Below are 25,000 nucleotides of genomic sequence, written 5' to 3' on the forward strand. Positions count from 1 at the left end.
CGGAGCTCAATTAGGTAGTGGAGCGGAAGCCTTGATTTGAAAGGGTGATATGGCGGGCGAGATGATTACGGTGGAGACCTGTGCACGACTGTGTTGCTCTGCGACTGTGTGTCTGTGAGGCTGTGCGGCTGTGCGACTGCGCGGCTGTGCGGCTGCGACTGTGCGGCTGTGCGCCTGTGCGACTGTGCGACTGTGCGCCTGTGCGACTGTGCGGCTGCGACTGTGCGGCTGTGCGACTGTGCGGCTGCGACTGTGCGGCTGTGCGACTGCGTGGCTGTGCGGCTGTGCGACTGTGCGGCTGTGCGACTGTGCGACTGTGCGACTGTGCGACTGTGCGGCTGCGACTGTGCGGCTGCGACTGTGCGACTGTGCGGCTGTGCGGATGTTCGGCTTTGCGACTGCGCGGCTGTGCGACTGCGCGGCTGTGCTGCTGTGCGGCTGTTCGACTGTGCGGCTGCGACTGTGCGCCTGTGTCTTGCGTCTCAGGCTCGAGGAGCAGGCCGTAAATGTGATCAGAGGGACTGTGATCATACGCTGCCATTGTCAGGGGCTCATCAGGACCGCCGTGCCTGTCAGGTTACACCTGGAGAGGCCGGCCAGACAACCGTTCCGCCCGTACTGCGCCGCCTGTGAGAGCGCACCTGGCTCCTGATTGGGGAGGTTCTCCTAAAGGTGTTCTGAGACTCTTCGAGAAGAAGTGTGCTCGTGTGTACGAGTATGTGTGTGCGCGTGCACGTGTGTGCGCGTAAGTGTGTAAGGGTGCACCGAGCAGACAACAGTCATAAAATGAGTTAAGCTGAGTACAGATCATCTCACTGTGTGGGTGGTAAATACTGCTGTTTTATTATAGGTACCTGCCTGAACAATAAGGGTCACCTTCCTGGTATACATTCCACAGTAATCATCGCATGCCTGTAGTTATAGCTCTTTCAGTCCACAGTCCGAGTTTCATTTAGGTGTTTACAAGGCATTTAATTATGATCAAAGATCCCTCATACTGTCGGATTCTCTGTGGAGCTTGGTAAAAGCAGAGGGAACAGTTTGTCCAGTGTCCTAGGTAGGCAAACTGTTTCAGTTTCAGTGACTTTGGAATGTTCCTTAAAGAAATACAGCGCATAAGTTGCAGACAAGCAGAGAAACGAAGAAAAGCATGAAAGCATGTCTTCTGTTGGGAAGGTGAAATCAAATGAAAGAATGCATGTCAAGTTGGGCTTCTGATCAGTTTTATTTTTAGATAAAAGATTTTTGAAATGAGGTTTTCCGTGCTTCTGTCCTTGCCTCATTAGTACCCACTGTGCATGTGCACGGATGTACACACAATTGCACTGTTCCTTTTCATCTGTATAATCGTATGTTATTTCGTAGGTGCACCGTTTACAATTTAATAAATCTTTTAAATATTTTTATTAGACAGTGCATGAAATAACTGATCAATGAAGTACCGAACCACTGTTTAATTTTGTTTTTAACATTGAACTTGTAGTCTATCAGTTTGAACAAAACTGGTTATGCCCTGTTTCATGAATTCATTTTCCGTGGACAAGTAGACAGTATAATTCTACTCATTTTTTTTTTTCCTCAGACAAGCAACAATAATGAAGAATCTATTCATTGTTCTTGGACACAGTCTAAGAAATAACACCTGCTAGTGTTTTTTTTATTTATTTATTTTTTACATCTCTCACAAAAACATTTGACTTTACACTACTGCCAAGTCGTTACATGCTTCCAACCTACGCCTACCTTCTGTGTTGGCACATTTAAAAATAAGCTGTTCACTTCAAGGGAGAACTTGGAATTAATAAAAACATAGCCTCTGGCTATGCTCGCTTGCTTCCAGGCAAGCTTGCAAATGCAGGAACCAGCACTCATCTGGTACTCCACCAATGGCAGTGCATGTGTTGGATTGGTGCCTCACGACAGGTTACAGTACTTAGTTTGCATCAGGCTATGAAAGCCTCAGAAAATACATGTGAATGGTAAATAGACTGCATTTATATAGCGCTTTTATCCAAAGCGCTTTACAATTGATGCCTCTCATTCGCCAGAGCAGTTAAGTGTTAGGTGTCTTGCTCAATGACACTTCGACACGCCCAGGGCGGGGTTTGAACCGGCAACCCTCCGACTGCCAGACAATCGGTCTTACCTCCTGAGCTATATCGCCCCATGTGGCTGAATGCCCTTTTGGTCAAATCTGTCTCCGGCTAACCGTTTGCTCTGTTACCAGAAAGTGACAGGTCCTTTCTGCTCAGTCTGAATGGTTCGTGTGGGCTCAAAACTGATCGATTATTTTATTGTTCATTTTAAAAATAATTGTTCTGCAACACAGGCCTGCTACTTGTGAAGTGTGCCGTATGTGTATTTAGACTCCTAAGTGCTGCATTTTTATTAGTTGTGCGCATGGGTGTGTGAGTGTGAGTGTGAGTGTGAGTGTGAGTGTGCGTGTGCGTGTGCGTGTCCGTGTGCGTGTGTGTGTGTGCATGCGTTCCGATGCACACGTCTACACACCGGTGTGCATGTGTTGCCAAGACATGTTTTCAACAAAAAATAACCTTAGGCCTACTAATCCTTTAATTGGTAAACATAACTATTTCCCTTATTCACTCCGACCATTGTGAAGGGAATGTAGCAATAGTACCATCATGACTAAAATTGTGCACATTGGTTTCTTTAGGGTAGCAATTACAAATTAATATTTGCTGTTTGATGTAAAACATAAATTGATTAATTTGTGTAACTGTGGTCATTCCTTTTTTCCAGTCCAGCCTATGAGGTGACTGTCATCTATTCCGCATTTACTTTGAGCTGCAAAAAATATTAAAAATGTATCATACAGTTGAATCTCTTAAGTGTCCTTTGTGCACCAGGTGGTTCTGCCACATTGAGTTTGGATCTCAACTGTTTACAAGATGTATTGTTGTGTTTCTGTGAGAGCGTGACTCAGAATGTGTTTTTTTAACAAAGACAGCTCAAGTGACGGAAGATGGTTCTATGCCGTTTGCAGAAAATTGCGTGAGAAATTTTGTACGGAATTTTTCCTCCACTTTCAAGTGTGTGGGTACACGATGGTGGTGGCGGTGCAATTGGGCCTTCCTAGTTCCCGACAAGTCAGTACTTGCACAGTAACAGAAAGCCTGTGTGTACGAAAGTCTGTCTGTGAAGTCTTCGATGTTTGATTCTGATTCAGGGCGAAGCCTTTGTGTTGTCCCCGCTGTAATGAGTAACATGGGTTTGGGGGATGTGCGCTTTGGTCTTCATAAATAAGAGAATGAGTTGAATATAACAGGGGCAGTGGAGTGTGATATTGAGTATAATACGAGACCTCTGCCAAAGCTTTTAGTAGAGGTCCTGTCTGCGGTATGATAAGATGTGTGCCAAATGGTGTATTATTGAGACAGACGGGAGAGTGAGAGTAGAAGTGAGAGTGGGAGGAGGGACGGGGGGACGGGTTGGGAGGGGGGGTTGTGTTCCAATAAATGAAGACTTGTGATGCTGGGAGGAAAGTCAACGTAACTGCAAATGTGGTTTAGAAGATACCCTCCTTTTCTGCATGCACCCCGTGTCCTGAGTTAAAAGTGACCCGTCCTTGTGGGGCTCCCTGTGCTAAAGCCTCTCCGTCGTATTTTAAACCCCAAAATCAATATTTTTTCATGTAGAAAAAAAACATTTCACTCATCTATGAATTGGTGAGTAACTGTTTTCCCACGTCACAGTCCAGAAAGGCTATATTCCTTGAGCCTATGACACTACAACACAGCACTAATTTTAAACTACAAAACGCACATAACTGTTTTTTTGTTTTATTTTTTTTGGCTGTAATAAATGTTTGGTGCTTAACTTTAATTACAGCCTTTGATTTTATAATGGCAGGGTTAAAAAAATAAGAGAAAATAATAAATAAAATAAAAAACCCTCCTGGGTTAGTGCTGTGAGTAAGTATTTGACCACTTCTGGATTTGCTCTGTTATTACGTATTTGTCACGCTGAATGTTTTCAGGTCTTTAGACAAAACGTAACATTACACAAAGGGAGTCTGATTAAATGCAATACACATTTAAAAGATTTTTATCATTTCATTTATTTAATGAACAAAAATGATCAAACACCCATGTGGAAAAATAATTTCCCCAGCAGACTGGTTGCACCACCTTCAGCAGCAATAACTGCAACCAAATGCTTCCTATAATTTGATATCATTTTTTCACATCACTGTGGAGAATTTTATTTTGAGACTCTTTTCACATATAGTTTTAGCTACTCTTCCTGCAGAACAGCTTTAATTCAGACAAATGAGTAGGTTTTTTTTAGCATGAACTGCTCGTCCTGCCACGTCATCTCTGTGGGTTTAAGTCAGGACTTTGACTAGGATACTCCAACACGTATATTTGGTTTCTTTTCATCCATACTATGAATCCCATTATTGCCCAGTCTCTTTCTTATTGTGGAGTCATAACACTGACCTTAGCTGAGGACAGAGAGGCCTGCAGTTCTTTGGATGTTTTTCTGGGATCATTTGTGAGTTGTTGGAGAAATTATAGCAGGCCGGCCACTTCTGGGAAGATTCACCACAGTTGCAAGTGTTCTCCATTTAAAGATAATGGCTCTCGCTGAGTTTTAGTGAAATCCCAGAGCCTTATAAATGACTTTGTAACCCTTTCCAGACAACATATGATATATTTCAACAACTTTTTTTCCTCAACTCTTCTGGAATTTCCATTGATGGTGGCTTAAGTGTGCTTGTAGAAACTTTGTGGTGACTGCTTCCCTCTGATTGTAAGGTTCAGTATGAGTAAGGTTTAGATTCAACAGGGCTGGCTGCAATCAAGCCTGGCTGTGTTCAATCAATTCAATTCAATTTTGTTAACTGGTTGATTGAAGTCTAAATTGCCCCTAGGTTTGTGAGTGCGTGAGTGAATGATGTGTGTGTGTCTACCCTGCGATGGACTGGTGAATTGTCCAGGATGTATTCCTGCCTCTCGCCCAATGCATTCTGGGATAGGCTTCAGCACTCCTCCGTGACCCTGACCAGAATAAACAGGTTAGATGTTGGATGGATGGATGGTTGATTGAGTAACTAAGGGGGACCATTACATTTTCATGTGGGTGATAGGGGTGTTTGGTAACTTTTTTCATTACGTGAAATGAAATAATAATTTTGTAATAAAAATGTGTTTTGTGTTTACTCAGTTTCCCTTTGTCTAATATTAGATTTTGTCCAACGATCTTATTCCATTCAGCGTGACGAATATGCAGTAATGGAGGGCGTCAGGAAGGGCAAAAATACTTTTTCAGGGCTCTGTATAGGAGGTCAATGTTTAACTTATGCTAATGGTAGGGTCACCTCCTTTGCAGGAATTTAATTTCGGGGGTTTTTTGCTGCTGTTAAACCACAAAATGTGTCCTTTTTGACCCTGGGGACAGCAGGAGGGTTTAATATATGCTATATTCTGTTGAGAAAACTGCAGGTTATTTTTTTCCCTTTGTATGTCTGTTCGTCTATCTTATTTGTTTCAGCCATTAAAACCTGCAGAATGCAGCGGGCATCATTAAAATGATGGATAGAAAAGGGCATTGTCGCAGTTGATTTTGTTTTTTGGAGGAAGTGCTGTCTATCCTCGCTCTATAGCAGGCCGGACGGAGAGGCAGGCGACACAGAGCACGTCACTTTTCATTTTCCTCTCGGGGGAAACTGTGGGTAACCACTCTCCGCTGCTTTTTATGGCAGTGTGAATCTCTACCACAGTAATCCACATTGACATTGATGTGATTATTTCCCGTGGAGAAACACTGTGGAGGACGTTGACTGAAAATGCATAAGTTAGACGAATAAAATCAAATTTAGCAAAAAAATAAATAATGACACCATATATATATACAGTGCTCTCCAAAAGCATGAGATTCGGGTTGTTTTTGTTACGTACTTAAGGCATTTCTGTTTGTCATCGCAAGATGAATGTGAGACAAAATAGAATTCAGTCAGCTTTCTTTCCTGGTATTTACACGCGTTTATGTTTTTCCATATTACATAAACAGCTATTTTCAGCTATGCAAAAGTGAGTTAACGCATGAACTTAAAAGATATTTGTTAGCATAGCCCTTAAATGCAATAGCTGCATCACGTCTACGATCTATTGACATCGCCAGTCGTTTGGTTTCTTCTTTGGAAATGCCGTTCCAGGCCTTTACCGTGTATGTGTATATATTCTGTGCCCTCCTTAATCATTGGGACAAATTAATTTGGCCCTGCAATTTTACAATTTTAGATTTGTAATCAAACAATTGACATAAAGGTGGGTAACGTGTAGATTCTCAGCTTTTATTTTGGTACTTTCACCATGTAGAAATTACAGCACTTTTTATACGCAGCCCTCCCCCCCCCCCCCACACCCACCCCACCCCCAATTCCAGGCACCCTAATGTTTGGGCATAATATTTGGGACATATTAATGTTATGTAAATGAAAGTCATGCTTACTGTAATACTTTTTCTTTTTTTGCATGCAATGACTACTTGAGGTCGGTGAGCCATAGACATTATCTGATGCCGGTGATGAGTATCTCCTCTGGCAGTGCTCTGTCAAGCCTGTAGTGCAGCCTCGTTCAGCTCCTGCTCGTTTCAGGGGCTAGTTGCCTCAAGTTTTTATTTTTATTTTTATTTTTATAAGAGGCATGCTCAATTAGATTCAGATCTGATGACTGGCTTGGCTCATCAAGATTTTTTTTCCAGTTTTTGGCTTTGAAAAGCTCCTTTGTTGCTCTAGCGGTATGTTTGGGATCATTGTCTTATGGTTGGATGAAGCGTCGGCCAATTAGTTTTGAGGCTTTTTCTTGAACCTGAGCAGATAAGATCTTGCTGTGCACTTCATGAATACATTCGGCTGCTTCGGCTGTCGGCAGTTACATCATTACTGAAGACAGGTGAGCCAGTACCTGTGGCAGGCATACATGCCCGAATCATAACCCCCCCACCACCGTGTTTCACCAGTGCTCTCTTTCCTCTTATTGATGTTTCGAACAGTTGATTTTGGTTATCCTCAGGTTTTACCGAAACACCAAAAAAAAAAAAAACTGTGCAACTGTTTATGGAAACGCCACTTTATAAGACTTGAACATATACCTAAAAAAATACATTAACGACATAAAAAAAATTACAGCAGCAGCAGCAAAAGAAACCAGACCAAAGTAAATTTTGGGAGAGTATAAATAATCCAGAACTGACCTGACAGCCCAACTGCAGGAGTGGAGCTGTGGATTTTAGCAAGCAGCGCCTCCACACAGTGCTGTATCTCTGATGAGACGCTGAAGCACAGAGTCCTGAAGAAGAGGGGGGGACAGGGCTGCTACAACTTTTCAGTCTGGCTGAATTGTGGGCTGCGGTCTTGACGTTTGGAGCGACGGGCTATTAACGCCCGGAGTGGGGACGAACTCGTTTTGGCTGAACGCAGAGGCGTTTGCGTGCGCACCTGCGGATGCGTTTACGTAAAACGAGTTCAAGACTCGCGACTTGTGTAAGTCGCGAGTCTTGTGTAAGTCGCTCTGGATAAGAGCGTCTGCTAAATGCCTGTAATGTGATGTAATGTAACGACTTCCTCAAAGAGGAGTATGTCTTAAGAAAATTGGATACCATCCTGAATGAGAGAAATTTCGTATTGACACGTGGCAAAATATTAAACGAAAAACCGAACTAAAAACACAAAATGGCTGACTTATTTAAAGATTTCGGCAATGGCCTTTAATGCAACCTGCCAGAACTCGTTATGCAGACTGTGGAAATAGGGTTGCCGGCTGTAGGGTTTTTGGAGCAGAATTAAAATTGACAAGAAAATAACTGACTTCTTCATTGAGAGGTGTAGGCCGAGGCAGTTTTACGCTAACTTTGCGCAATACTGCATCACTGTACTGGCTGTGTCATTGAAATGGCCTACAGTCCTTGCCTTTGCCCTTCCTGAAATTGAGCAAAATTCTTACTATAGCTTTTGCTCATGGAACATTGTGTCCAGACTGCCTATGCCAGGCAGTAGAAAATAAAGATGGTGGTATTTTTAAAAAAAAGATATAGATCTCAGAGAGCATATCTCACACTCCTTGGAAATGAAACACCGGGACACTACATGCTAGCGCATGCTCTGTTCCATGAAGTCAGCAGGCTACTTGGCCATGAAGGGCCAAACAAAGGTCTCTACAGGAATGGAAGATTTTTTAAATTGGCCATTACACCAATTTGTCTTTGAATCCACCTAAAAACAATGATGCCTTTGAGACTGGCCGACACAGGGAAAAGTCTGTATTCACCTGGCGGGGTGAAAGAAGTCAAAACAGAGGACCCCTTCACCAAAAATGGTTGCCTTCCCACAGCAACATTAATTCGTACTTCGACAGGACATGCAAAAGTGCTCATCCTTCCTGGAGAGGATGCTAACTGTGCCGTGCTGGCAACAGTGGTGGCAACGGGTGGCAGTGTAGTGTGTAGTGTAATGGGTAAGGAGTTGGTCTTGTAACCTGAAGGTTGCAGGTTCAAGTCCTCACTAGGACACTGCCATTGTACCCTTGAGCAAGGTACTTAACCTGCATTGCTTTAGTATATATCCAGCTGTATAAATGGATACAATGTAAAATGCTATGTAAAAAGTTGTGTAAGTCGCTCTGGATAAGAGCGTCTGCTAAAATGCCTATAATGTAATGTAATGTGACGCAGTTTATGGCGCCCTGCAACGGCCTGAGGGAGGCAGTGGGAATGATACATTCACACATTATTTGCGTACGCTCACACTTAAACACAAAAAACAGGACCCGCTCACACCTTACGCCTGAGGTCCCAAATCTAACCTCCTGCTCGCCATGGTAACTGCTCTATTTATATATCCTTTCATGTACGCTGAAAAGTTCACTTGGATATTTTTTTTTTTGCTATTTGAATAGTTTGTCGTGTCTTGCCATTTTAAATTATTAACCAAAATCATTGTTTTTTTTTTGTGATACTTTTCTTGGTTTATGAGTATCCTGTCGGAAAGCACATAATGTTGTGTTTGAGTCATACCGTTTTTTTATAACATTTAATGGAAAAATTCATCAAGAGTGAGAAAAATAGAGAAGTATAGAGGTAGATTTAAACAGGAATAGAAATTAAAAATAGCTGTTCTAGACTCCAGCTGTACTGGTTCAAAATTATACTCTACCGTGTGCAACTTCAGCGAGAATTGAGACATTTTGCTTCTCCCCCAGTCATCAGTGTCATGTTTTTTTTCTTTATGCGTTAATCTACAAGCTCATGATGTTCTTCATGATGTCTAATTTTTTGCAACCAACCAAGAAACCATGTTTCTACTATTAAGTATTTTTATTATATCTGTGCTTTTCAGTTTCTTGCATTTTTATTTTATAGTGTGTGGCACAATTTTGAATCAATTGGTTGATTATTTCAAAAGTAAAATAAATAAAACAAAATATTATAGTGCTTGTCCAAAGCAGAACCACAACGCACACTAATCGCAGTTTACTCATATTTTTGTTGTTCTTGTCACTCTTCGTAGCACAGAACTGTCCTTATATTTTAAGCGATTCTGGCCATGCATGACCACAAGAATGTCTCTGTGGGTCTGCTTTTAAAAGGCAAAGAGCAAGTAAATTAGTCCTTAGTTGTAAATTTGCTCACAGTACTTTTTTTGCAGTTCTTTTGCATTACTTGATGATGCGTGACGTTCCTGCATTGAGAATGTGGTCTGTAGAGTAGCAGCAGTTGTACCCAAATTGGATTTGTAGCAGAAAGACATCACTGTATACACATTTACATACTCGTGGTGTCGGTATAGTATTAGTCCTTGTGGTTCCAGGAAGGGCCAGTGGGGTTCCAGAAAGGGCCGGTGTGGGTGCACACACCTGATTCTTCTAATCAAACATTAGAGTCATTGCTAAGCACCTTGATTAGTAGAATCAGGATCAGGTGTGTGCACCCACACTGGCCCTTCCTGGATAACACTGGGGACCCCAGCTCTAAAACATGAAAAGCACGTAATTAAGAAAAATTAACAGCTTGTTAAAATTCTGGGATTGCTGTTGAGGTTGGAATGGAAACCAGCATACACAGGGGTCCCCCAGGACCAAGTTTGAGAACCACTGCCTTAGAAGACAAAGAAGAAGAAGAAGGAAAATGCTAGTGTTCTTCAGTATACTATACTGACTGTTTTAGCTAATGCACTTATTTATTTTAACACTAGGAGAGGAATGCATTTGCGCGGCATTGAGTTCCAGGTTCTGACATCTCAAAGAGCTGCCTTTGAAAGTGAGAGGTTCTGATCTGTGCTGAGAATAGAGGCTTCAGAAGAGGAGAGGGGGAATCAAAGATTGCACAGATCCAATTCTGCACAAAGCAGGAGAAAGGGGGGGTTTGGGGGGTTCGTGGGGGAGGATTCAGGGGGAAGGGTGGTCTTAATTTGAAGGCACAGAGAAAGGTTTTTTTTTTTTAAATGCTGAAATAGAATAGGATGTTTTAATGTGCTTGTCAGGCACGTTGAAGAGGAAATAATGCGCGAAGGGCGAGCGACAGAGCCTGTCAGTCCTGATAGACCTTGTTCTCACGGTGCTGTCCTAGCGTAAGCAGGGAATGTGGGAAACTCAGTCAGTCTTCCTCCTAATTAATATGCGGAAATGAACAGCGATGGGCGGAGTGCATTGTGAGCTGTGTGAAATCATTCACCTGACAGGTCAGAAGGGAGTGCTTGATGCTGAAGTGGTGCACTGCCCCCCCCCCCCACACCCCACATCGGATCTTACAGGGAGAACAACGCGTTGAGTAAGGAGACACACACAAAGCCAAGTGAAAGTAAGACTGGATTAATGATCTTTTTTATTTGAGAGCTAATCATAAGGCCTAAGCTGTATTTGTCAGAGCGTATTTCCCTTTCACTGCCTCAGTTAGCAGTTGTAATAATGCATTTAAAAAAAATTAATTTGTTTATGTTCTCTGTGTAGGCTCAGGCCACGTGTGAAAATGCTTGGTTTCATTTCCTTTACTCTGTCACGCATTGTTTTCCAGTGTTTGTGAATCGCTAATTAGCAAAAAGCCTCATTGAGTAAATCAGAGTCATTTTCTGGCAGCTCAATGAGCTGGTATATGCACCTTGAAAGGAAGCAGTTTCCCGCTGAGATTATATTCAGTCGATTTGACTTTTTATCGGAGGTAAATGGGTGTTCACACAAAGACACATGGCACATGGATGGAGTCGGATTGCATAATCATATTTCCTCACGCGGATAATAGCTGAACATATTTCTGAAAAAAATTTTTTTTTAAATAAGTATAAGAGATAAGTATGCCTGGCAGGCCCGGTTAAGTCTGAGACGGGTGTGAAACAAAGGATAACAATAGGGCTGCCTCTAAACAATTAAAAACAAGAACGTGCCTTTTATATCAGAGAAGCTTTGTGAAAATGTCCCCAGTGCAGGTGGGTTGCCTGCAGTTAACAACAGGAAATGCAACAGAGTGACGTGGAGCTTGGTGTGAGTGTCACCTCAGCGTGCTTTACGCCCGTTCACAGAGAGGACCCCCCCCCCCGTTGGATGTTTCCATGGTGTTTTTGCAATGTAGTCACAGAGGCCGTAGTGCTGCATCCATTTTATCAAATGGATGTATTTATGTGCTGTGTCCAGTGGGTGGTGAGGAATGCAGATTTTCACTTAATTTACCTTATTTACCTCACTTTACCTCTCATTTACCTTATTTACCTCACTTTACCTCACATTTACCTCACTTTACTTCACATTTACCTTATTTACCTCACTTTACCTCACATTTAACTTATTTACCTCACTTTACCTCACATTTGTCTTATTTACCTCACTTTACCTCACATATACCTTATTTACCTCACTTTACCTCACATTTGTCTTATTTACCTCACTTTACCTCACATTGACCCTATTTACCTCACTGTGCCTCACGATTATCTTATTTACCTCACTTTATCTCACATTTACTGCATTTACCTCACTTTACCTCTCATTTACCTTATGTACCTCACTTTACCTCTCATTTACCTTATTTACCTCACTTTACCTCACATTTATCTTATTTACCTCACTACTCTTACCTCCCTTTATTTATTTACCTCACTTTACCTCACATTTACCTTATTTACCTCACTTTACCTCACATTTATCTTATTTACCTCACTTTACCTCACATTTATCTTATTTACCTCACTTTACCTCACATTTACCTTATTTACCTCACTTTACCTCTCATTTACCTTATTTACCTCACTTTACCTCACATTTACCTTATTTACCTCACTTTATCTCATATTCACTGCATTTACCCCACTTTACCTCTCATTTACCTTATGTACCTCACTTTACCTTTCATAGCTCAGGAGGTAAGACCGATTGTCTGGCAGTCGGAGGGTTGCCGGTTCAAACCCCGCCCTGGGCATGTCGAAGTGTCATTGAGCAAGACACCTAACCCCTAACCCCTAACTGCTCTGGCGAATGAGAGGCATCAATTGTAAAGCGCTTTGGATAAAAGCGCTATATAAATGCAGTCCATTTACCATTTACCATTTACCTTATTTACCTCACTTTATCTCACATTTATCTTATTTACCTCACTTTACCTGTACCTTGTTTAATCTCTGCCCTCTGCCGCAAGGCTAGAACTGATCGAACGTCTGAAAAGGAAGTGCTGTGCGGGTCTAGGGATGACAGCCACTCATTTGTAAGGGAGGTAGAGGAACACTGAGTAATGTCATAATCCTTGAGAAGAACCTCCTCTGAAAAGTGAATAAACTTTTAAAAAAAAAAAAAAAGTCTGGCACAATGGTAAAAAGGCCAAGGCACTCTGTCTCCAGGGTGAACAATGGATAAAAAGCCTTCATTGGATGAGCTGGAACAAGGCGAAAAAAAAAATACCAACACGTATCGACACTAGGTCTTCATCACGGTCGTAAACAACAACAACAGGTGGCATCCAACATGGATAAGCCACACCTAATGCATTCCACACGTGTCTTACTGATATAATGCACACGATATACATAATAGAGGAGGGCTACAGAGAACTCACAACAAGACTAGAACTACTTATAAAATGTAATTAAGCTGTCGCTTCATAATCCATATCTTAATTGCAAACGGTGTTGCTGTAAGAAAGAGATTGTAGAAGCGCATTTAACGTCAGACATAATTGAAAGTACTGAGAGGTGTTATCTGCGCGCGTGTGTGTGTGTGTGTATATGCGTGTGTGTGTGTGTGTACCCGTACGTGAGTTTTTGGTCTGTGTGTGTGTGTTCTCGCAATCATATTAGTATTCCCTCAAGTTCATCGTTTATAAAGTGGCAGCAAAGTCAATTCCCCTCTCTCTCTCCCTCCCTCCCTCCCTCTCTCTCTGCGGCCTTGTCTGCCATTGTCAGGCTGAAAATATGTTTCAGTTCATGAATATGCAGACGGGGCCGCCGGCGTGCCGCGATGGTGGCGGTTCCTGTTCCGGCTCCGCTTTGCCGCAGCTCGCGGCTCCCCCCTCCCCCCCCTTCCCCCCCCCCCCCACGCTCTCCGCTCCCCCCTCATGTTCGTCCCGCGGCTCGGCGCTTTCGGTTGGAGTGGCAGCGCCCGAAAAGCAGAGACGCGCAGAGGTGAGGAGACGCGCAGAGGTGAGGAGACGCGCGGGCGTGAGGCTCTGCCTGCCGTCTCCCCTCTCAGGGCCGAAGTGGGACTGCAGCCGGTCCCACGCAGGTCTGAGCGGATGTGGGTCACAGCTGCCTCTGAGTGGGGGGGGGAGGAGAGGGGAGGGGGAGAGGGGGGAGTGGGCGGGGGGATTTGGCTCAATATGCTGATTTACAAAGGAAAAGTTCCATATAAATGCAATCATTTATCTATTTATTTATAAAGAAATCTTAAATGATGAGATCATCAAATTGTTTATGGGGAAAATTGGGAAAAGGAGGGAAGCAGCGATTAAAGGACTCATAAGTATAAGACTTATTAAGACCTCCTTGTGTCTTAATGAAGTACCACTCAACGGGCCTTCCGTTCCTCCTGTTAGTCCCCCCGCCATTGTGCGACCGGGACGCGAGCGCTCCAGTCTGCATGAGCGAACCCAGATACAGGCCTGAGTGAGCGAACCCAGATACAGGCCTGAGTGAGCGAACCCAGATACAGGCCTGAGTGAGCGAACCCAGATACAGGCCTGAGTGAGCGAACCCAGATACAGGCCTGAATGAGCGAACCCAGATACAGGCCTGAGTGAGCGAACCCAGAACCCAGATACAGGCCTGAGTGAGCGAACCCAGATACAGGCCTGAGTGAGCGAACCCAGATACAGGCCTGGATGAGCGAACCCAGATACAGGCCCTGATGAGCGAACCCAGATACAGGCCTGATGAGCGAACCCAGATACAGGCCTGAGTGAGCGAACCCAGATACAGGCCTGAGTGAGCGAACCCAGATACGCCTGATGGGCCCGATAAGGCTGATGGCGAACCCAGATACAGGCCTGAGTGAGCGAACCCAGATACAGGCCTGAGTGAGCGAACCCAGATACAGGCCTGAATGAGCGAACCCAGATACAGGCCTGAGTGAGCGAACCCAGATACAGGCCTGAATGAGCGAACCCAGATACAGGCCTGAATGAGCGAACCCAGATACAGGCCTGAATGAGCGAACCCAGATACAGGCCTGAATGAGCGAGCCCAGACACAGGCCTGAATGAGCGAACCCAGATACAGGCCTGAGTGAGCGAACCCAGATACAGGCCTGAATGAGCGAACCCAGATACAGGCCTGAATGAGCGAACCCAGATACAGGCCTGAGTGAGCAAACCCAGATACAGGCCTGAATGAGCGAACCCAGACACAGGCCTTAATGAGCGAGCCCAGATACAGGCCTGAATGAGCGAGCCCAGATACAGGCGCGAACCCTCTGCTCCCATGCATCCCTTAGGACGGGAAGAGCTCTTGCTCTTGTGTTGTATGTTCTCCTCCTAAGGACTGAACAAATGGCCCCTCTACAGTTAATGGAGAACTCAAGGGCTTCGTACTTGCTCTTGTGAAAAAAGAAAAGCATTCATTCTGAGTAGCGTGGAATGGATGTTTACTGGGTAAGAGCCTCGTAGCGTAAACTGTAAAAAAGGTGGGGGGGGGGGATACTAATCATTTCAAGATTAAGTTTATTCTGTAGACGTGTGTGTTTCAGGGATGGCATAGCGAGAGAGCAGTGTGTTCTGCGCTTTATCTACTCTCCTGCGACGGCGTCTCTGCCTGGCCGGCTGCCTCGGCTCGGTCCCGCAGGCGCCCCCTCGCTCCCTCCCGCTCCCTCCCACTCCCTCCCGCCCCCTCCCGCTCTCGCGCCCCCCCATGCTCGGCAGATATGGATTTCAGTCGCGCTGCCAAGTGATGAATTTACCTGATCAGCCTGAGCGCACGTACGCGGCTTAGCAAGTGTGGGGTTTTTCATGCGGCGCGTGAGAACATGGTGAGGCTGGTAGGGCGGGGCAGGGGGGGTGTGGCGGGGGGAGGGAGGTGGGGGGGGGGGGGGGGAGGGGGGGGGGAGGGGGGTGAGGGATGAGGGATGAGGATGAGGATGAGGGGTGAGGGTGAGGGTGAGGGTGAGGGTGAGGGTGAGGGGTGAGGGTGAGGGTGAGGGATGAAGGATGAAGGATGAGGGGGAACCCGCATGATGGCTGACTCTGGACCAATGAAGAGATGAGAAGCTCAGTCGCGCGAACGCTCAGGACGATATGGAGATTGGAACCGGAGCATGACGCGCATCCTAATTAAAGCTGCTCCGTGAGGGGGGGGGATTTGGGGGGGGGGCTAAAACGCACAGTGTGAAATGGTGTAATGCAGCCAGAGAGAGAGAGCCGGCTTCGCTCTGCCCCTCCCTGGAGCCAGACTGCAGCAGGCGGCGGCGGCGGCGGCGGCGTCATCATCCCCTGTCCTGATTCTGCCATGTTCCCGGGCTCGGGGTCGGAGGTCAGAGCATGCCTAATTCACTTCCAGCTCACTTCCAGCTCACTTCTTGCTGCTGCGGCGGCGGTGGCACCTGCCAGGACGGCGTGTGCATTGATGAAGCACCACGGTATCGACCAGACGGCGGAGTCGATATCCACCGCAAACAACGGGCTCGCTCCTGATGAGAGGCCAGGGGGCTCATGGGAGCCCTCGCGGTAATGCGCATAATCTGCGATCACTTACTCCGACGATCACTTACTCCAACGATCACTTACTCCGACGATCACTTACTCCAACGATCACTTACTCCAACGAGCACTTACTCCAACGAGCAGTTCCTTTAAGTGAAGCGCGGTGCTGTACGGGCTGCGTGTGCACGGAGCAGGCTGCAGCAAGGGTGGCAGGGTAGCTGCTACCCCCCCCCCCCCCCCCCCCCCAGAGGACCGTTAATATTTGTGCCTTATTCATTAGAATTAATTGTGTTGGTCATGTGTTCCACGCTTGTTTATAAACGGAACGGTTTTCGAAGCGCGTTTTTGAATTCCATTGTGATCTCACTTAATTGCCCTAATTCTTAGAATTCTTTGTTTATTGTTTATGCAGTATGTTACTTTACACATTGTCTGATAACGCTTGTTTATTTTACCCATTAATGTCTGGCCTCAGCTACAGTACATTCCAAACCGCTATTATTTTTTATTAATAACTGACGCACAGTGTAACACTGCACACGTTCCCTTGCACTGGCTGTGCAGTGTATTACAGTACGGGTTTGCCATGATGGTAGCGAGTATTATATCATCTCCATTTGGCTCTTCAGATCCAAACCAAATAAAAAAAATAAATAATAAATAAATAAATAAATGTTATGATGTGTAGCAGTGGTGTAATCATGTGACCAGTTCTCACTACTTGATCTCCACCCAAGTCCTGTTCACCAAGGCCTCAAAGCCAATCCCAGAGGGGGGTCATTGTCGTCTGTAGCAAACCAAGCGGCTGGCTGTATTACAGCTAGTTTTTTTTAAATTAGAAAGTCGTTAAAGTTAGTTTTAGCGATTGCTTTACTAACCAGCCAATAAGGATACAATAAGTCCTCCATTAAAAAAAAGATATACTGTCATTAGATCTCTCTCTGAAACATTGCAGTCAGGTCTTCTGTGAGAGCACCTCTCTCATTGTGTGATGCACTGGGATGACTCATTGTGGTGCTCATCTGGGAAACAGGGCAAGCGTGCGCATTTACAACGTGGACAAGTGATCCACTCGGAACAGGGGTGCGTTATCAGGGCTATCATCACAAGCATCATCATCATCGGTTTCTCACTGGGTGTGCAGGAGAGGTGGTTATTACACAGAAGCGCTATACCAGTATAGCCTAATAAGCACTAGAGGAACCGTGTGGCAAACGCAGTGAACCCTGAAGCTCAAATGGGCCACCGTATCCCAGATCTGTTATTCTGTGGTGAGCAACAGAAGTGGAGTTAATGTAGGTCTGCCAGGAAATGGACCTTGGTCAGAGTAAATTTTGATAATTTTTTTCTTTAGTGTCTATTAAGTTGTCCAGCGTTTATATTATAATAATAATAATAATAATAATACCTTTGTGTTTGTGTGTAACGAACAAAGACTTCACCTTTGCTTCATCTCGCTGGTGTTTCTGTGGTGAAGGGGGCAGAGCAGGGGGCTGAGGCACTGCAGGATTTAAGTGGTGACTGTTTGGTGTGGGGAGCCACAGGTGAGGCGATCTCCGATGGCAAGAAGTGTGGAGCCTGGATAAGAAATGCAAATGATGTTATTTTCTCTCTCTGAAACGCGGGTGCATAAGCGATGAGCGTCGCCTACCTGCTCCCTCAGCTGAACCGTAAACGGCGGAGAGACTGCCCTGCTTGCACCGCCAGCCCCCACTCAGCTCACAGGTCCCTGGCTGCCCCCCCCTAATCCCCCCCCCCCTGCCCAGGGGGAATTCAGGAGAGTCCTCACCTGACTGGCACCTGGCAAGGAATTCTGCTGTACTCAGACTGAGACCCCCCCCCCCCTGGGAAATTCAGCTTACTCTGACCCCCCCCCTGGAAATTCAGCTTACTCTGACCCCCCAACCTCCCCCCCCCCCCAAAAACCTCGGCTCACACACAGAGAGTCTATTTGCAAAAGGAGAATTATACAGGAGTAAGCGCAGTCTTTGGCATTTATGAGTCATACCTGACTTTGAGGACCAGGTTGCCCCCCCCCCCCAACACACACACCCACCCCCACCTCCCACCCCTCCCTGGGGATGGTAGAACAGGTCGGATGAAGGATTGGGATGGAGGAGGTGGGGAGGAGGAGGAGGAGGAGGAGGAAGGATGAGAAGTGCGAGCGGGCGGTGGAATGGTGAATGAAGCGGTGCGGGGTCGGCAGTTTTCCTGGGCCTCTGGTTAATCAGCACGGGATCGTCTGCACGCACGTCGGGAGTCACCTCCCCGCGCTCTGATTGGACCTTATTTCAGCCGCTGACGTGCGGGCGCCGGGCGGGCAGGCGGACGGGCGGGCGGAGTGGCGGGCTTGGCGGTTAAGTCAGGTCGCGGTCGCGAACGCCAAAGCGTGTGCTCGGAAGGGAAGGAAGCTCCCCCCCCCCCCCCCCCCCCCCCACTTCAACGCGCTCTCGCCTTCTTCTCCTTCATAATCCATGATTCATAACCGAGTGAAAGGCCTGTGGATGGAGCCGCTTGATTTAAAGGACTTACTCTTTATAGCGGGGTTAATGGCGGGAGGTGTAATTTGTGGAGGCGTGAGAGCCGGGCAGAAACCGGGTGCAGTCCCCCCCTCGCCCCCCCCCCCACCCCCCGGCACTCGGTAAATAATAACTGCCGCAGGAATTCATTCCGCCATCTTTTTTTATTATTATTATTATTTTTTTTTTTTAACGGACATCTGAGTCAGCGTGACAGTCGGTTGTTGCGGTCGTCCCGGCCAATCGGCGGCCGGCGTTTGTGCGGCATGCGCTACGTTCTAGCGCCGCGATTGGTGGAGAGACACGGGGGGGGGGGGGGGGGGGGGGGCGGCCGCACCAGCGGCTTGGCGTCCCTTGCTGGCCACAGTGGCAAAGGCACTGGGGGCCTCTCATAGGACCCGAAATTACAGTATGAGCAATACAATCACGAACATCTACTGGGATGTTAACTGCATGGAGATCCCGTTGCCGTGCGCTGTGTGTGTTAACTGCATGGAGATCCCGTTGCCGTGCGCTGTGTGTGTTAACTGCATGGAGATCCGTTGCCGTGCGCGCGTGTGTGTTAACTGCATGGAGATCCCGTTGCCGTGCGCTGTGTGTTAACTGCATGGAGATCCCGTTGCCGTGCGCTGTGTGTGTTAACTGCATGGAGATCCCGTTGCCGTGCGCTGTGTGTGTTAACTGCATGGAGATCCCGTTGCCGTGCGCTGTGTGTGTTAACTGCATGGAGATCCCGTTGCCGTGCGCTGTGTGTGTTAACTGCATGGAGATCCCGTTGCCGTGCGCTGTGTGTGTGTGTGTGTCGAGTTCTGCCGCCTTCTTTTTATTTCCGTCTGTTTTGTGATTCGGCTCAAAGCGTGACATTTGCTACGGGAGTCACCGTAGCGGTTGATATCCGCCGCTGACCCCTACTCGCTGTCGCCGGGACCTGCCTAATTTGCTGGGTGAAGGCGGTAACGTTGTTCGGGGTCAGGCGCGCTCGCGGGGTCGCGGGTAATTGGAACGGAGAGCGAGGGTGAAAAAAAAATGTCACGATAATTTCCCCTCCCCTCCTGTCCTCTCCTCGTAACGTTTGCCGCGCTTGCCGTTCTGTGCCGAGGGTTGGGGAAGACTGCGGTGTGCCGGGGAAGACTGTGGTGTGCCGGGGAAGACTGCGGTGTGCCGGGGAATTTGAATGACACAAAAGCAATTTTAAGCCGGTGATTCGGAGGAGAGGAGGTGCAGAGCCCAGGCCTGCTCGGCACCGCGGCTGATAACGAGCGGAAAGTGGGTCAGAGAGGGAGGTCAGCGGCACACCGGCCTCCCCGTGAAGGGCTCTAACGCTTCAGGTGCCTGCGTCTCATCTTCCTCTCTGTCCCTCTTCCTCTTCCTCTATGTCCCTTCCTCTTTCTCTCTGTCCCTCTTCCTCTTCCTCTTCCTCTGTCTCTCTGTCCCTCTTCCTCTTTGTTCCTTCCTCTTTTTCTCTGTCCCCCTTCCTATCTGTCCCTTCTTCTGCCTCTCTGTCCCACTTCTTCTTCCTCTCTGTCCCTCTTCCTCTTCCTCTCTGTCCCTCTTCCTCTCTGTCCCTCTTCCTCTTCCTTTCTGTCCCTCTTCCTCTTCCTCTGTCTCTCTGTCCCTCTTCCTCTTTCTCTCTGCCCCTCTTCCTCTTCCTCTCTGTCCCTCTTCCTCTTTCTCTCTGCCCCTCTTCCTCTTCCTCTCTGTCCCTCTTCCTCTTTCTTTTTGTCCCTCTTCCTCTTCCTCTCTGTCCCTCTTCCTCTTCCTATCTGTCCCTTCTTATTCCTGTCTGTCCCTCTTCATCTTCCTTTCTGTCCTTCTTCCTCTCTGTCCCTCGTCCTCTTCCTATCTGTTCCTTCTTCTTCCTCTCTGTCCCTCTTCCTTTCTGTCCCTCTTCCTCTTTCTTTCTGTTCCTTCCTCCTCCTCTCTGTCCCTCTTCCTTTTCCTATCTGTCCCTCTTCCTCTTCCTATCTGTCCCTTCTTCCTCTCTGTCCCTCTTCCTCTTCCTCTCTGTCCCTCTTCCTCTTCCCTCTTCCTCTCTGTCCCTTCCTCTTCCTCTCTGTCCCTCTTCCTCTTCCTCTGTGTTTCCTCTCAGTGCTGGGGGGACTGGAATCCCGTGGGGTCCTGCGCAAAATCAGCGACATGCTGGAGGTCATCCTGAAGAGGATCGACGCCCTGGCCAAGCTGGGCAACGCCAGCGACTCCCGCAGGCTGGAGGAGCTCAGCTCCGCCATCAACAGGTACGGACTCGCCCGGCAAAAAGGCCGACGCTGCTCACAGGACCGGGCTCGACTGTACTAGCCGTGCCGACGGACCAGACTCCATGTCACAATGGCCGCGCGTGGTGTTGTGCTGTGTGTGTGTGTGGTGCCTTTGTCAGTCAGTGACCGCTCGTAAAAAGAAACATAAAACGCAGACAGCTGTGACGTTAAACGCCCTGCTCGTCAGGGCGACCGGACTGACTCCTGTCAAACTGAGGCAGCCAGGAGAAGAGAATCATTAAAACTTCAGAGGCAGGGCGGGGCTCTTCAGCCCTGCCTCCAGGCCCCCGCTCTCCTGTCACTACCCCTGCGAGTCTTCTCTTCTCGAGTCGCCCTCTCCTTCTCCCTTCCTCTCTCTTCCTCTCCTCTCCTCTCCTCTCCTCTCCTCTCCTCTCTCTCCTCTCTCCTCTCCTCTCCCTCTCCTCTCTCTCTCTCCTCTCCTCTCCTCCGCTCTCTCTCTCCTCTCCTCTGCCTCCGTTCTCTCTCCTCTCCTCTTCCTCTGCTCTCCTCTCCTCTCCTCTCCTCCTCTCCCCTCTCTCTCCTCTCCTCTCTCCTCCCCTCCCTCTCTCTCTCCTCTCCTCTCCTCTCCTCTCCCCCCCTCTCTCTCTTCCTCTCCTCTCCTCTCCTCTCCTCTCTTATTCTCCTCTCTCTCCTCTCCTCTCCTCTCCTCTCCTCTCTCTCCTCCCTCTCCTCCCTCTCTCTCCTCTCCTCTCCTCTCCTCTCCTCTCCCCCTCCTCTCCTCTCCCTCTCTCTCTCCTCTCCTCCCTCTCCTCTCCCTCTCCTCTCCTCTCTCTCCTCCTCCTCTCCTCTCCCTCCTCTCTCTCCTCTCTCTCCTCTCTCTCCTCTCCTCTCCTCTCCTCTCCTCTCCTCTCCTCTCCTCTCTCTGCGCGTTTCGACGGCCCTGACAGCCCCTTTCAGTCTGACGTCAAAGCACGATTTACCGTTTGGCCCCGTTCCCCCCGCAGCACCGCCCCTCCCGCCACAAGAGCTGATCCTTCGTTTCCACGGTGGCAGGGGGGGGGGGGGGGGGGGGGGAGGGGGGGGGGTGATTTTTCAAAGAGAATGAAGGACAAGGAGGGGGAAAAAAGGAGGAGGAGGAGGAGGAGAATGAGGAGGAGGAGGAATAGGTTTCGGGACTTTATAATTAACTGCCGTTTTAATTACGTTAAAAGCGACCCAGTTCCAGGTTCGCCCGACAGGGACGTCCCCCCCTTCTGATTTGTGCCCTCGGTCTGCCCCCTGCCGACACCCTTCTGTCCTCGCGGGAAACGAACGGGCGCGTCTCCGTGGTCCGCCATCTTTGTCCAGGCCTGAGCGCCGCCGCCGCGCGACGTGTTTGGCACAGCCTGTGCTGCGCGCCACGCTGCAGTTACCCCCCCGTCCGTCCGTCTGTCTGCCGGCGGGTACACGGCGTTTTTAGGGATCGGCGTGACCCGTTCAGCAGGGCTGCCCGCGACCTGTGCTGTGTACGAACGCGCGCCTGTCAGGCGTAATCTCAACCTCGCAACTGCACGCGAAAAAAAAGCTCATAAATAATATACGAAGCCCTCTACATCGATTGTGCTGCCTTCCGATGTTTAAAGTTCGTCTTTTAACTTTTTTTTTTTTGTTCGATGAGGAAGAGTCTCGGGATTAAAGAATTCCGGCGCCGTAAATTGTTAAATTTAAATCCTACGATGTTTTTTTTAGTACAATACACGTATTGTTAAGCATGCGTGCAGTGCTGTTAAATTAAAAGGTCTGTCTTGTAAACAATTCAGAAAAAGTAATGTAATTCTAGCGTACAGCCCTTTAGAGTCTGCCTCAGATGGCTTGGCTGGTGATTTTCACCTCTTTCATTTAAAGACGACAAATAAAAAGTCAGCGAGTGTCACTTCATTACATATAATGGGTTTTAGGCAGGCGATAAACCCGAAGCCAAACGTTCTGAAATAATTTTCACTTTTATGGAATGACATTCATGCGTGGAAAACGCTGGAACTGTTCGCTGTTCTTTGTTTTCACAGAAAAATTGAAAATGGTTAGTTATACATTGTTGCTCTCGTGAAAGAGAGCGACAAAAGAAAAATAAGAGCACTGATGCTCCGTGGTGAAGCTGTCAGCACTTTAAATTCTGACAGCGGTGGCTTTTTGCTTCCTTTGTGCGCGTCTGCATGTCACGGCACCGCAGTCAAGCAGTTCAGCCTGTCAACTCCGCTGACAGGAAAACAAATCGGCTCTTACCAGAAACAAAGATGGAGGACGGACAGTCTAATGCAATTTAAAATATGTGAGACTCCCGTGTTTGTTGTACCCTGTATGCGCCCATCCAGTCGAAAAATCTTCAGTGTTAAATTAAATCAGAGAAAGACAAGCAGAATTCAACTGTATGAGAAACAAATAAATGGACTGCATTTATATAGCGCTTTTATCCAAAGCGCTTTACAATTGATGCCTCTCATTCGCCAGAGCGGTTAGGGGGTAGGTGTCTTGCTCAAGGACACTTCGGCACGCCCAGGGCGGGGTTTGAACCAGCAACCCTCCGACTACCAGACAATCGGTCTCTTAGGGGGCGACATAGCTCAGGAGGTAAGACCGATTGTCTGGCAGTCGGAGGTTGCGGTTCAAACCCACCTGGCACGTCGAGTGTCCTTAGCAGACGCTAACCCTAACTGCTCTGGCGAATGAGAGGCATCAATTGTAAAGCGCTTTGGATAAAAGCGCTATATAAATTCAGTCCATTTACCATTTACCATTTACCTCCTGAGCTGTGTCGCCCCAAATACGATGCCCTTGTACAAAACTCTCAGTCATCGTCAGACCCTAAACTTACATTCGGATTTACTTCCCAAATTTGAGTGAAGAAAATCAGTAAAAATCATTCCAGGTGTGTAGTGTTGGTCCAGCATGTTCCTGTTTTCACTGCCACTCTCTTCTCTGATAAGAGTTATGCAAAATGAGAGAACCTGTTGTGAAAGTGAAAGGTGTGGTGAAGTATGTAGAGACATGGAGTGTGTAGTGTGTAGGTATGCATTTATGTATTTGCGGATTGTGTTCAACTTTTGTCAGCTTTTTTACTGGGTAAATGTGATTAGATAGGATGCTGTCATTTATGTTTTACAATAGAATGAGCACGTAATGAGGATCCACCATCCATTTTTACTTTACTTTGATGCGATAGGATGACGTTTCTGCACTTTAAATCCCCCATAACGATATTGGAGTACCTTAAAAATAAAATAGGAAATTGGTTTTGCGTTAAAAACTAGCCTATGATCTGATTGTGGCAATTTTTGATGCGATAGGATTACATTCATACTCTTCACATTAAGTCACGCATAAGGATATTGGAGTACCTTAAAAATAAAATAGGAAATTGGTTTTGAGTTATAAATTAGTTTATGATCTCATTGTGGCAATCAGAATTATTAAAAGGATTTCAAACAAAGTGCACAAATATATTATCACATTCGTCCTCTCTTTCATGCAGGATGGATTTCTGTAATGATAGTGGTCTTGTTATTAAAAACTGTCATACCTTCTCATTAATTTTTTTCCCCATGATAAAGTATAATTGTTATATTACATAAGCCACTGTTGGTGGTCCCCTAGCAGATTGTTCATTATGGTAATATAAGCTTTTGTCCTCTTGCTTTTAAGAAGTTTATTTGAACATATATTTGCATGGATTCATTACATTCATTAAGAGAAGGGGAAAAACTACCACAGGCCAGTGCTTTGTGCCAAAAAGATGGCAAATATGACATACATATATAGCCTTAATATAAGATTTTGCACATTAAAGAAAAAGTTTAAAAAAGCATTTGACCCTATTTCAGTATTCCAGCATTTGCAACGCAGCTGGTTTGTGTTCTTATTATTTCAGTTATGTCTGACCACACAAGTACTTAAGTGGGCATTTTACATCAGTTAAAACACTCCTGGGACTTCGAGTGCACACTGGACAGGAAATGCAGGCAGAAAATCATTTGCTGAGCTATGAACTTCTGTGAACACTTGTGAAATCCATCCATCCATTATCTATACCCGCTTATCCTGAGCAGGGTCCATCCATTATCTATACCCGCTTATCCTGAGCAGGGTCCATCCGTCATCTAT

The 25,000-nt window shown here is 46.8% G+C and overlaps 1 protein-coding gene across 1 annotated transcript in view; it reads left to right on the top strand.

Moving 5' to 3' along the window:
* LOC135248622 (alpha-1,6-mannosylglycoprotein 6-beta-N-acetylglucosaminyltransferase B) overlaps positions 1-25,000 on the top strand; it is a 135,767-nt gene that overhangs the window by 17,643 nt on the left and 93,124 nt on the right. The window contains exon 3 of the mRNA XM_064323443.1: positions 20,737-20,881. Within this exon, the coding sequence (XP_064179513.1) occupies positions 20,737-20,881 (145 nt within the window). The remainder of the gene's footprint in view (positions 1-20,736; positions 20,882-25,000) is intronic.

This window comes from Anguilla rostrata, chromosome 2 (genome assembly GCF_018555375.3).
Source record: "Anguilla rostrata isolate EN2019 chromosome 2, ASM1855537v3, whole genome shotgun sequence".
NCBI classification, from domain to species: Eukaryota; Metazoa; Chordata; class Actinopteri; order Anguilliformes; family Anguillidae; genus Anguilla; species Anguilla rostrata.